Source organism: Ascaphus truei, chromosome 13 (assembly GCF_040206685.1).
Source record: "Ascaphus truei isolate aAscTru1 chromosome 13, aAscTru1.hap1, whole genome shotgun sequence".
In the NCBI taxonomy this organism is placed as follows: domain Eukaryota; kingdom Metazoa; phylum Chordata; class Amphibia; order Anura; family Ascaphidae; genus Ascaphus; species Ascaphus truei.
In genome coordinates this window covers 49872309-49886306 of record NC_134495.1, presented here as the reverse complement: position 1 = coordinate 49886306, position 13998 = coordinate 49872309, and the positions used below count along the sequence as shown (strand labels likewise).

The following is a 13998-nucleotide window of genomic DNA, read 5'->3' as shown; positions in this document are numbered from 1 at the left end:
GATAATCCCTATAACACTCTCCTCTCCACCTTTCCAGTGTCCAAATTCTCTAATACACTTTCACCCTCCAATCAGTCACCCCTCAATCTTCTTTCTCTGTATACTGTACTCCCTCCATTTTCTTCTCCCAACAAAGTCACATCCTGTCCTGCTGGCAGAAAAGAGAAGCTTGCCAGGCTCATTAGAGGTTGTGCTTCATTTTCATCTTCTCTGTCTTATGGCCCCATATAGATAAATATGTATGTATGTATGTCGTTATTTATATAGTGCCATTAATGTACATAGCGCTTCACAGTAGTAATACATGTGACAATCATAGAAATAACAAATAACTACAAATAACAGATCATGGGAATAAGTGCTTCAGACATAAAAGTAACATTGTGGAAGAGGAGTCCCTGCTCCGAAGAACTTAGAAACTAACAGGTGGTAAGTAATAATAACAATGAGTCTGGTACATACTTATCACAATAATCTCAGCTTGAGAACTCTCAGGTGAGAACAATACGCGCCCTCTGATCTCTGCGGTGTATTGACAGGAGTACTTGGTAGCAGAGGTGGTGTTACTCCTCCACACGGTGACAGTGACAGCCATGCTTCTCTGTGTTCTATTGGTGGAGATGCTGTGTATCTCCTTCCTCTCGCACAGGAAGAAGAATGTAGTCCTCTCATAGGGCACAGGAGTGGTGCAGAGCAGGGTCACATTCCCCCCATCCAAAATCTGACCACTTGGGGGATCAAGATACAGGTAGGGGGTACCTAGTGGATCTGAGGCAAAGGAATCCACGTTATCTCAGTACTAGTAGCTCTGTGACAATAACAAGACAAGTATGAAGACCAACAGATACCAGGACAGACACACACAGGACTGACACTGGTACAAACAGTCAATAACTGATAGAAATACACACAGAGACATGCGTACACACCTGTGTATTAAATATAAATACACACACAAATATACACACCAGTACCATGTGCACACAAGTACAGCTGCACACAGACACACTTACAGTACGTCTAAAGATGGAAAGCATTAGGAAAGAATGAAATCAGCACCCCAGTGCGCTTTGCATAAAAGGTTTAGTATAAGGGACAAAGTTCCTCGCTAGGACTAAAACCTCGACTTTGTATTAAACCTTCGGTAAATTTTTTTTGCAAAGCGACTGGAGTTTCGCTTTCATTCTTTCTTGATGTTGCTTTATCTCCACAAGTTGGGGGTTCGCGGATCGAGTTTCCCGATACGCGGGATTCGGACGGTGAAGACATCTAAAGGTAAGGAAAACATTGAATGCATGTAATTTACAATTTTCAGGTTTTTTTATTGTATTTTTTTATTTTCATTTTTTTGCTTGGCCATTGACTGCCAATCTATTTATCTGTTCCCCTTTAGGGTATAGAGAAATATAGTGACAGGCAATACATTGTTTGTCAAAAGGTTGGTTTTTATTAATTATGTTTTCTATGTAAGGTGATTGGAAGTAGCAGGGCACTCAAATGCAAGGTAATATAATCAATATGCCAGAACCAACAGCCGTGGATATAAGGAAGAAAATAATGATGAGTAGTAGCAGCAATATAGCTAATAATAATGGGTATATTCCTCCTGAAGACAGTTAATAGGTGGGAATGAACCCCCCACAATCCATCTCATTGGCAGGTACCCCTTTAGCAGAATAAGTACTCACAATTCCTCAGTGTGGCTGGCTGGATGTGCAGCTTCCAATAGGTAAGTAGGATACAGATAGTTAAGAGGAGCGCACGATCCGGTGGGAGCAAGGAAAGGACCCAAGTAGTGAAAAAATGAAAATTTTATTTGGTCATGAGACCTTTATAATCCAACGCGTTTTGAACGCATGTGCGCCCTTTATACAGGATAACAAACATTGAAATGCAATCTATTTTATACCCCTCTTACTTGCGGTCCGTTCGCGCCAAAAAAACACACATAATGACGTCATGACGCAACGCACACGACTCACGCATGCGCAATGCGTCAAAATCGCCAAATGCGGTAAGAGGGCGGAAATGGCAGCAGGAGGGGTAAATAAGCAAAAACAAGTGAGGGCAATAAACAACGGAAGCCTAACAGCCAGAACATCTGAGGCAAAACATAATACAACACTAATGCTTATTGAATAGTCTACATATACCCAAAAGAAGGGGGAAAGTGGGGAGAGGGGGGGGGAAAGGGGGACAGGGAAGGTAAGGAAGATAAAAGGAGACAGAAAAGAAAACAAAAGAGAAAAGAAAAAAGAAAAAAAACACTTGTTTTAGCTTCTTTACCCCTCCTGCTGCCATTTCCGCCCTCTTACCGCATTTGGCGATTTTGACGCATTGCGCATGCGCGAGTCGCGTGCGTCGCGTCATGACGTCATTATGTGTGGTTATTTTTTGGCGCGAACGGACCGCAGGTAAGAGGAGTATAAAATAGATTGCATTTCAATGTTTGTTATCCTTGATAAAGGGCGCACATGCGTTCGAAACGCGTTGGATTTTAAAGGTCTCATGACCAAATAAAATTTTCATTTTTTCACTACTTGGGTCCTTTCCTTGCTCCCACCGGATCGTGCGCTCCTCTTCACTATCTGTTTTCTATGTAACGCTTGCGCTCACCACGAACAAGGCGGGACCCCAGTACTGAGGTGGGAAAGTACGAAACTGTGCACCCACAGCAGCGGAGGCGCGCCTGGAGGGTGGATAGTCAGCGTGGCCGGGTCTGAGATGGAGATACTGGGTTAGTCCAGATACTTGCCGGGATCCAGGGGCAGAGCCAGGAGAATGGTCAGTGTTCATTGTGCCGTGGTCTGGGGTTGGAGCCGGAAGAGTGGTAGCGTGACTAAGAGCCATGGTCAGGGTTGTAGAGATGCGGGTAGTCAGGAGCAAGCCGGGGTCGTTATCCAGAGAGGGTCCAATAGTCAAGCCGGGTCAGTACACAAGAAAGCAACTACAGTGAAACAGCAAGGCACAAGGCAAGGCAAAACAGAACGCAGGAACACAAGGTTACACAGGTTATGCTCAGCAAAGCAGGAGTGAATGAGCAAGGCATTTATAGCAGACAGGATCCAATGAGGCAGGGGTGGAATGGAGGCGCAGCCTCTGCGGAGGCAGAGATAGGCTGCAGGAGACAAGTGGGCAATTAGAATACTTGCCACGCAACTGGAGAGCTGTGCACGGCGTCACATGTGCGCGCCGCACGTGAGAGATGCGCAACACGACCGGGGGGTGGAGCCAAGCTCCGTGGTGTGAGTAGAAGAGCTGCGTGTGCGCGCGCGCTCTGTAAACAGAGCGGGGGACTGAGATGCAGCAGGTAAGGAAGGAAAACGCCGCAAGGGACGTGTTCCCCGATTCCTTACATTCTATTTCTGTTAATTGTTTTGAGTTAATTGTTATGTATTTGTTGGGCTTGTTTTTATTAAATGTTTGGATTGTTTAGGCGTTTGATTTCTTTTATTCTTCTGGTGTTTAGGCTTTTTATTTATTTGATTCTTCTTATCATGCCCATATTATATGAGCATGGTGTCCACTGTGCCAATCAATGGGTAGAGGGTGGGGATAGTTGCCTTGTGTGGGTGGTTAGGCCACCCAGGTGGATAGCGAGGGAGTTAACCCCTTAATTACTGATTGATTGATTAAGGTGTTTAAGGGGTTCGGGGCCATTAGTTTGTATTTTTATTGTTGTGTTCCTGCCAACAGAGGGCATGGACGCAGAGGATGGTGATGAGGACAGCCTTCGTCCAGGTGTAACACCTGAATGTCCGCAGACCTGGCCAGTCCCCAATTTCTGAGGTAGGTAAGGGTATAACACGCACCCACAGCAGTGAGGGCGTGCCCGGAGTCTGGTATGATGCGTTGCCGGGCCTGGTGAGAAAGGGTTAGCCTGATACTTGCTGTGTCCGTAGTGCCAGAAGTCTGAGGTTAGAGATCCGAGAGCCGTAGGTCAGGGGCAGGAGAGAGCAGCGTAGTAAGGTCCAAAGCCGAGTCCAGGGAGTAGCGAGGTACACGAAGTCAACGAGAGCCGAGATCAAATCCAAGGGTATCCAACGAGGGCAGGAACTGGAACGAGAGCTGTAATACAGAAGAGAGCCAGGCATAGACCACCGAACAACAGGAGCCACAGAAGAACTATGCAGAGCGAGGAAGGAGAGGACAGACTGGGGTTATATATGTAGGAGGACCAATGGGCGTAAGAGGCGGAGCGGGGGTCTGTCCGAGCAGGCCCAGGGATAGGCTCGGGTGCCTAGAGTGGGAGTCAGCCAGGTGAGTGGTGTAGATAGCCTGTAGCTGATGGTAGGCAGAGCCAGCTGTGCGGGAGGACGGCAAAGAGGATCGGGTGCGCGCGCGCCCTGTAAGGTTCCCATGCGCGCGCCCCAGCCGTGTGTGGGATGAGGCAGCATGTACCGCGGAGGAGTGGCATGGCGTCCGACCGGAGCGGGTAAGGAGCTGACGGGGAGGGGGTCTGGGACGAGCGGCAGTACTGGGAGCCGGTGTGACGGGGACCCGCTGAGAGGCGCGTGTCCCCCGATCCCTTACAGTACCCCCTTGAGGATCGGACTCCGGATGATCCTCCCAAGGTTTGTGAGGAAATTTCCGACGAAATTGTTTAAGAAGAGCTGGGGCGTGAATGTGATGACAAGGTACCCAAGAACGTTCCTCCGGACCATATCCCTTCCAATGAACGAGGAACTGAAGTTTGCCCCTGGAAAAACGTAAATCGAGAATGGACTGGACCTCATATTCCTGTTGCCCTTGTATTACGACGGGATTGGGTCTCTGAGGACGGTCCGGAAAATGTACGTTTTGAACGAAGGGTTTCAGGAGGGACACGTGGAACACAGAGGGTATCATGGTGGGCGGTAGCGAAAGTCGGTACGCTACAGGATTGATCTGTTCAAGGACCTTGAAGGGACCCAAGAATCTGGGAGCCAGCTTCTGGGAAGGAGTTTTAAGCTTGATATTTTTTGAAGAAAGCCAAACTCTGTCTCCAGGTTTGTATTCCGGACTCACTTGACGTCGCCGATCTGCTTGAGTGTTTTGTTTTTGGACGGCACATTGCAAGGCTTTTTGAATCTTCTTCCATGAGGTTTGTAGATTAGACACCTGAGTATCTGCTGCAGGTACACCAGAGGGCAAGGAAGAGAGAGGAAGGCTGCTAGGGTGGAACCCATAATTAATGAAGAAAATCGACTCTTGCGTGGATTAATTCCTCAGCGAATTAATCGCGAACTCCGCCCAGGGTAATAGATCCACCCAGTTGTCTTGAGATTCTGACACAAAACATCTGAGATACTGCTCCAAGGTCTGGTTCATTCTCTCCGTCTGGCCTTTGGTCTGTGGCTGATAACCCGAGGAGAAGAGGAGGGATATGCCAAGTCTCTGAGAGAAAGCTTGCCAAAACTTAGAAATGAATTGTGTGCCCCTGTCCGAGATAATGGTGAGTGGAACACCGTGTAGCCTGAAAATCTCTTTAGAAAATATGTTCGCCAAGGTAGCCAAATTGGGGAGACCCTTGATGGGTACAAAGTGCGTGTGCTTGGAAAATCTGTCCACTACTACAAGGATCGTATTCATCCCTTTAGAAGGTGGGAGTTCCACAATAAAGTCCATGGAAATATGCTTCCAAGGCCGTTCAGGGATAGGAAGGGGCAGGAGAAGATCGGATGGTTTGCGTCGGCGGACTTACTCTGAGCACACACCGGACAAGTTCTCGTGAAATCAAAAATGTCTTTGCTCATACTAGGCCACCAAAAGGTCCGTTTGATAAGATCCACTGTCCTTTTTAAGCCCGGATGGCCCGCTGATCTGGAAGAATGGCCCCACTCCAGGATCTTGTGGCGAAAACGTGGAGCAGCGTACAGACGTCCTTCTGGCACCTTAAATCTCCTAGGGATATGAGCCTGGGCTTTAGTGATCTCATCCAGGATATCAAAAGTATTGGCAGAGATTATGTATTTTGCAGGGAGAATAGTCTCCGAAGATTCATTAGATCCTTCCTCAGTAGAGAACTGGCGAAAAAGTGCATCGGCCTTGATATTCTTGGTACCCGGAATATATGAAATCGTGTACTTGAAACGGGGGGAAAAAAGTGCCCAACGTGCTTGACGGGATCCCAGACGACGGGCCCCCTCAATGTACAATAAGTTTTTGTGATCGGTGAGAATTGCCACTGGCTCTTTGGTACCCTCGAGGAGGTGTCTCCATTCTTGCAAGGCTAACTTGATAGCCAAGAGTTCACGGTTCCCGATATCATAATTTCTCTCGGCTGAAGAGAATTTCCTAGAAAAGAATCCACGCGGATGGAGTTTTTCTTTAGGTGGGGACCTTTGCAAGAGTACTGCCCTGGCTCCCACATAGGAAGCCTCAACTTCAAGGGTGAAGGGAGGAGATGTTTCCGGGTGCCGCAGGATGGGGGCGGAGACGAAAGATCTTTTGAGAAACTCAAACGCTTTGATGGCATCTCGGGACCATGCTGCTGGGTCAGCCCCTTTCTTGGTAAGAGCGGTAATGGGTAGAGCGATAGTGGAGAAATTTCGGATGAATTTCCGATAGTAGTTTGAAAACCCAAGGAAACGCTGGAAGGCTTTTAGGGAGTTCGGCAACGGCCAATCTAGAACAGCCTTCAATTTCTCAGGATCCATGGTGAAACCTTTGTCGGAAATTATATAGCCTAGGAAGGCTGTGGAAGATCGGTGAAAGAGACATTTTTCCATCTTCGCGTAGAGGCTATTAGCGCGAAGCCGAGTTAGGACCATCCTGGTCTGACGAATGTGCTCTTCAAGGTTTTTGGAGAAAATGAGGATATCGTCTAGGTATACTACACTGGCGACACACTTTATTCGAGCTTGGCTAGTCCCACGAATTCGGGTATACCCGGGTGTATTGAGGTTTGTGACTGTTTTCTGCCCGAGTACATTGAGTTATTTTCCAAGCAGGGATTGAAGCATTTTATTCCCTATGGCTGCAATACTGCACAATATATATATATAAACTGCATTACAATTCATGAATTTATGCCATCTGGTAGACACGCGAAGCATTGCAGCCTATTAAACCCTAATCATTATCATTTAACAGATCAGCCGCCCATCAGCCAGGCATGAACCCAGGCTGGGAAGGCAAATGCAACGGGGCTTGTCAGAGGTTAGGAGTGGCGCATTCCAGGTATCTGCCAGGTACATACCGGGTATTTGCTCGAATAAAGTGTGTCGGTGCAGTATGACGAAAATACCCAAAATGTCCCGGAAGATGTCATTCATAAATTCTTGGAAGATGGCTGGGGCATTGCAGAGGCTGAACGGCATCACTAGATATTCATAATGGCCCTTACGTGTATTGAATGCAGTCTTCCACTCGTCACCCTCGCATATTCGGATTAGATTTTAAGCTCCTCTCAGGTCGAGTTTGCAGAATACAGAGGCTCCTTGGAGCTGGTCAAAGAGTTCCGAAATTAGAGGAAGAGGGTACCGGTTTTTAACTGTGATCTTGTTAAGCCCACGAAAGTCAATACAGGGTCTTAAGGAGCCATCCTTCTTCTTCACGAAGAAGAACCCTGCCCCGGCCGGGGAAGTGGAGTTCCGAATAAAACCTCTCCTGAGATTCTCCTGGATGTAAGTCGCCATAGCCTCTGTCTCTGGCACGGAGAGGGGATACGACTTAGACTTAGGGAGTGTGGCTCCAGGAATTAATTCGATGGGGCAGTAGTACAAACAATGAGGTGGTAAGACTTCAGCCTGGGTCTTGTTGAAGACATCCAAAAAATCACGGTATACCTCCAGGCAGGGTGGAGAGAGGAGGTAACAAAGTGTCGAGACCAGCGAGCACGGTAACGGGGGGAATGACAGCCTCCTTCATAGTAGAACCCCACTGGATCGGTAATTCGTCCGTCCAATCGACACGTGGGTTGTGAAGCTGGAGCCACGGCTTTCCCAAAATGACCTGGACAGTAGGTGAGTGGAAGACATCGAAGATGATGACCTCAGTATGACCGTCCGCAGTGGTAAGGGTGAGGGGAACAGATTCCCATATAATGAACGCTGGTTGGAGTGGTCGGTCGTCGATGGCCTCAAGGCCGATGGGTGACTTCTTCTTGACTAACGGAATTTGGTTGTTGCAGGCATAGTCGTGATCCAGGAAGTTGCCACATGACCCGGAGTCGATGAATGCTGCTACCGCTACCCGGACATTGGGACCCTCGAGGGTTATGGGCAAAAGAATTCTCTTCGGTAGCTCTTTGGGAGGAGAGGGGCATGGAGAGATGGTACCCAGTAAAAGCCCCTCAACCTTTACTGTGCGTTCTCGTTTCCCGGTCTCAGGGGGCAGTGACGTACTTGGTGGTCCGGGGAAACACAGTAGAAGCAGAGACCCTCATTTCGGCTGCGTGTTCTCTCAGCGGTCCGGAGCTGTTGACTACCGATCTGCATCGGTTCAGGAGCGTCCAACGCAAGAAGAGTCAAGGGAGGAGACCTAGGAGAAGCAGACGAGGGCAGCATAAAACGGGAACGCTGGCGCTCCTGGCGTCTCTCTTGAATGCGCTGGTCCATCTGGATGCTGAGGACAATAAGATCCTCTAAAGATGAGGGATGAGCGTGAGCTGCCAGATCGTCCTTGAGGGATTCGGACAATCCCTGCCAGTATGCTGCGGAAAGTGCTTCATCATTCCACCGAGTCTCTGCAGCGATAGTGCGGAACTCCACCGCATATCTTGTAGCCGACCTGCGCCCCTGGGAAAGACGAAACAAGGAAGAAGCGGCAGTGTCCGTACGCGCTGGCGTATCAAAGACCTGCTGGAACTCTCGCCGAAAAATCTGGGGTAGTCTTGTGTTATCTCAGATCTGTGCTCCCAGAGAGGCGAAGCCCAAGCGAGAGCGTCGCCAGTCAGCAGGGCGTAGACATAGGCAACCTTAGAGCGATCTGTGGGAAACCGAGACGGGGACATCTCAAACTGGACGTCACATTGGTTCAAGAATCCGCGGCAAGTAAGGGGGTCTCTGATTGGGTGGTGGAATACGTGGCTGCGAGATGCCCATAGGTACTGGGGCAGGAGGGGACAGTGCAGCTGGCGAGTCCCGCAGGGAGAGGTTAGAAAGCTGCTGTGCCACGGCCGTGACTTGATCGCTCAAAAATTGCCAGTGATCCATAGACACACCTTGGCCCACCTCAGGGGGACTGCATTTGTTGGGCTCTGCATTAATGTAACGCCTGAATGCCCGCAAACCTGGCCAGTCCCCAATACTGAAGTGGGTAAGGGTATAACACGCACCCACAGCAGTGATGGCATGCCCGGAGTGTGGTATGATGCGATGCCGGGCCTGGTGAGAAAGGGTTAACCTGATACTTGCTGTGTCCGGGGTGCCAGAAGTCCGAGGGTAGAGATCCGAGAGCCGTAGGTCAGGGGCAGGAGAGAGCAGCGTAGTAAGGTCCAAAGCAGAGTCCAGGGAGTAGCGAGGTACACGAAGTCAATGAGAGCCGAGATCAAATCCAAGGGTACCCAACGAGGGCAGGAACTGGAACGAGAGCTGTAATACAGAAGAGAGCCAGGCATAGACCACCGAACAACAGGAGCCACAGAAGAACTATGCAGAGCGAGGAAGGAGAGGGCAGACTGGGGTTATATATGTAGGAGTACCAATGGGAGTAAGAGGCGGAGCGGGGGTCTGTCCGAGCAGGCCCAGGGATAGGCTCGGGTGCCTAGAGTGGGAGTCAGCCAGGTGAGTGGTGGAGATAGCCTGTAGCTGATGGCAGGCGGAGCCAGCGGTGCGGGAAAACGGCAAAGAGGATCGGGTGCGCGCGCGCGCCCTGTAAGGTTCCCGCGCTCGCGCCCCGGCCGCGTGTGGGAGGAGGCAGCGTGTACCGCGGAGGAGCGGCATGGCGTCCGACCGGAGCGGGTAAGGAGCTGATGGGGAAGGGGTCTGGGACGAGCGGCAGTACTGGGAGCCGGGGTGACGGGGACTCGCTGAGAGGCGCGTGTCCCCCGATCCCTTACACCAGGCAGGGGTAAGTGCAAGTATTATTTACTTTATGCTGACTGGATAATGTTTTATTTGGAATGGGCAAATGTATTATTATCAATATCTGGATAATAGTAATTTTGCCCATTACGGTACTGTATGTTTTGGGGGGGTTATTTGGGTTAGAGGGGGTGGGTATTAGCGTTGTTGCATTTTTTTTGTTTATTGGGGTAGAGGGATTGTGTGAAGGGGGCAGTTGCCCCAAGGGTGGGTGGTTAGGCCTACCGGGTGGGTAGCGGGAGTGGTTAACCCTTTCATTACCATAGAAGTTCCCATTCATTCCCATTGGGGTTACTTTTGCTCCCATTGAGGGCTTAGGTAACCACACTGGCAATGAATGGGTGTATTGTTTAGTATTGTACTTCTATGTGGTTGTAATGTTTATTGTCGGTAGCAGGGGTGAGTGAAGGTGTTATTTCACTCATGGTGGGTGTTAATGCATACCAGGTGAGTAACGGGAGGGATTAACCCTTTCATTACTCTAGCGGGACTAACTGCTAAGGTAATGACGGGGTTAACCCCTCCCACAACCCCCTGCAAGGCCTAAACACTCACCATGGGCCAAATACCACCTTCACCCACCCCTGCTACCGACAAACCGGGCACTGGTAGTTAACCCATTCATTGCCTTAGCAGTTAGCTGCTAAGGAAATTAAGCTTCCTGTAAATTTATTTTTATTGCATTGGATTGATGCTGGGGGTCTTTAGATCCGATATTAATGTGTATCAGCTCCGGAGACTCCCGGCTTCAATCCCGATGCAGGAAAAATGCTTTTTTTTTTTCTAAGTCCTGCTCGCAGATCCCATCGATAAATCTTTGATAAATGCCGGGGTCTCCGGAGACTTGGGCTGGAGAGATAAATCTTTGATAAACTTGCAATTCCAGAGCTCCGATACTCAGATCAGAGCCTCTAGAATAGCGTGATATCGAGGCGCATGCGCGATGGTGTAGTGGATGGCTGCTTAAGCCTGGAGCTCCGTCCCCCGCTAATATAATAAAGAATTAATATCCACTTTCCAGTGGTATTTGAGCATTAGAATTCTCTCAGACAAGCCGGGGAAAACACAGAGATGGCCCCACAAACTAATAAAAAGAAGAATACGGGCGACTTACGCAAATATTTAAACAGATCTGCAGCAAAGGGTGCCAGAGCTGAAATGGCGACGGGCTCCGCCGCGGGATCGGACTCCGACCGCGATGAGGATGTAGTGGAGGAGCCCGAGCAGCTGCCGGTTAGGCGTTGCGATTTCGATCGTCTCTACAATGATATGAAAACGCTCTTTTGTGCCAAGATACAAGAGCTCGCAAAGAGGTAAAGGGAGTGGGGGAGCGCACGGGGGCCCTGTCTCCCTTCTAACACTGGCCAGACGGTGGAAACTGCAGCCGGTCACGAAAATACTCCGTGAGAGGGCCATCCGATACAGATGGACCTTCCAGTTCGGCCTACTGGTCATTAAGAACGAGAGGGCCATCTCCATGAAAGAGCCTGAGGAAGGGATGACTTCCTCCACAAACTGGGGGTGAAGGAGGGCCCGGCAATGAGACCCCATGAGGAACCGGCAGCGGAGGCGGATTGGAATAGAGTTGATAACCCCAAACGAAGCCGGGAACCGCAAGCGGCAGACGAAGACAAAACAGTTAAAGTACCCTGGTTCAAATCGTTATGCTCTGTTAAGTTACCGCAGTTGCGGATAAAGTTATAAATAAAATGGCGCTGTTTCCCTAAAACCATGGACTAAGCAGTACTGGCCCGCCTCCGGCTCATCCCGCAACCAAGTTCCCAAGGAGGAACAGAAAAGACCCTATAATGTCATCCGTGGTTGCAAGACGGTCAGCAAACTGAAAGAAAAGACTCGTAGTGCACTTACCTTGTTGAGCGGGTCAAAGAGGATGGCCGTGGAACGCACGCCGGACAAGATGGAGGCGAACCTGGCCATGGCAGACGGAGAGTGCAGCACCGGAAGAAAAAGCACCTGTGGCGGGAAGAGCGCGGGAAGACATCCACATCCGAGGACGTCCGGCGGGAAAATGGCGGCGACCGGAAGGACGTCACCGGATATGGACGGGCGGCCATCTTGGTAGAGGCACAATACGACACAGACCGAATGTTAGAGACAGCAGCTGGGCCCACGTCATGGCGGCGCGACCCGCGAGGACACAGCCCACAATGAAAGAGAGCCAAGCCAGCCATAGCAGAGGTCCGAAGTCACGAGACCACTCACGGCCAGAGCATAGCACTATCGGAGAGCATGAAGCACATAGTGGGCTCAGAATAGGGACGCGGCACTGACACACAGGCAGAGGGAACCATAGGCACCCCGGGAATGAGAGGATTAGGAAGGCAGACGATAGGTCCGCGGGCAAATAGGGACCCAGACAGAAGGAGAGAAAAGAACAGACACACACAGGGAGTAGAGTGAGAATCCTTTATAGGAGACAAGCCTAGATGAGCCCAGAGACATCAAGCAGTCGAACCACGGGTACCCGTAAGGGAGGAGCAGGAGCCGCTTAAAGACAGGGCGGGAGACAGGAGCATGGGTAGCCTAAGGGAGGACAAGAGTCAACCTATAACCAGAAAAGAGAGGAGGAGCCACACAAAAAGGATAGGGAAAACACTAGGCTAGGGTCAGAAGGAGTCGGGTGGACAGGGGCAAATAGTGGAGGCCAGCTACAAGCAGCTGCAATGTAGGGGTTCAGGTCCCAATACACATGCACAATTAGGGAGCGCTGAGTTTATTAGAGTTCAAAAAAGTGGATGTTGTTTTTTGTTTTTTTATAATGTATTACTCATGGCGGGGGGAGGTGATTCCACGCCTGCCATCGTCATGGGACTCCACATGGGTACCTGGGGGTCAGCCCTCAGGTGGCCTATGCAAGACCCCATTGGGCCGGTAGACTTGGGCTATGGGAAAGGAGTGAAGATCACCCAAACCAGAGCCCGGACCGGATACCAAGGCGGGGCAGTCAAGGTGACTGCAGGGGTTCAAACCTGGTTGCTCACCGAAGGTTTTATTTGTCTAGGCGTTGTTCTTTCAATGTTTCCCCTGTGTGTACACCTTTGTTTCTTCCCCGCACAGCCAAGGAGCACAAGAAGGAGGAGGTGGGATCCGAGACAGAAAGTGGGACGCAGAGACGCTTCGGTCTCTATACACGTCCACATCCAAGAGAAGAAGTCAGGCGCCACAAATGGGTAGGGACATTACAATAATCTCCCACAATGTAAAAGGATTCAGCAGCCCCCACAAACGAAGAATGGCCATGACTGATTATAAAAAATTAGACCCGACATCATTCTATTGCAAGAGACGCATTTTTCTAAAGATAGCTCCCCGAAATACATAGACAGCAGCTACCAGCAGTGGGTTTCAGCCACAGCCAATAACAAAAAAGAAAGGGGTCCTGATTCTACTACACAACCGCTTAGCACTAGATATCAAGCTAACCAAACGAGATAAAAACGGGCGGTTCATAATTGTAGTGGGCACTCTCCATGGGCAATCCATCACAGTGGCGAACGTCTACGCACCCAGTGATCAGGCAGACGCCTTTATGGATAGATTCTTTACAATTCTGAACAAGGTAGCACAAGGCGGGGTAGTCCTTGGAGGTGATTTTAATCAAACATTAGACCCGTCCATAGATAGATGCACCCCGGGAGGTCTTAAAAGACCGAAAGGTAGAGCCTCTTGGATTCAAGGCCTGAAAGCCAATAGACTAGTCGACATTTGGCGCGAGCAGCACCAGGGAGAGAAGGAGTTTACATTCTACTCACATCCACACGACCGTTACAGCAGGATAGACTACCTCTTTGTGTCCAATAGAATGGTTTCGCAGATCTCCCACACGGGAATCCATGATATTTCATGGTCGGATCACGCACCAGTCGAGCTGCGGTGCACTGATTTTAGGCTAGACAGGCCAGGAGCGACTTGGAAACTCAATGAGTTATTGATCAAAATCCCCGAGATTTAATTAAAAGTGGGGGATAGA

At 49.8% G+C, this 13998-nt stretch overlaps 1 protein-coding gene across 2 annotated transcripts in view; it reads right to left on the bottom strand.

The window, feature by feature from the left end:
* LOC142465182 (Fc receptor-like protein 5) overlaps positions 1-13998 on the bottom strand; it is a 142236-nt gene that overhangs the window by 38692 nt on the left and 89546 nt on the right. For both annotated transcript variants that reach the window (XM_075569151.1, XM_075569153.1), the window contains exon 6: positions 463-768. In XM_075569151.1, the coding sequence (XP_075425266.1) occupies positions 463-768 (306 nt within the window). The remainder of the gene's footprint in view (positions 1-462; positions 769-13998) is intronic.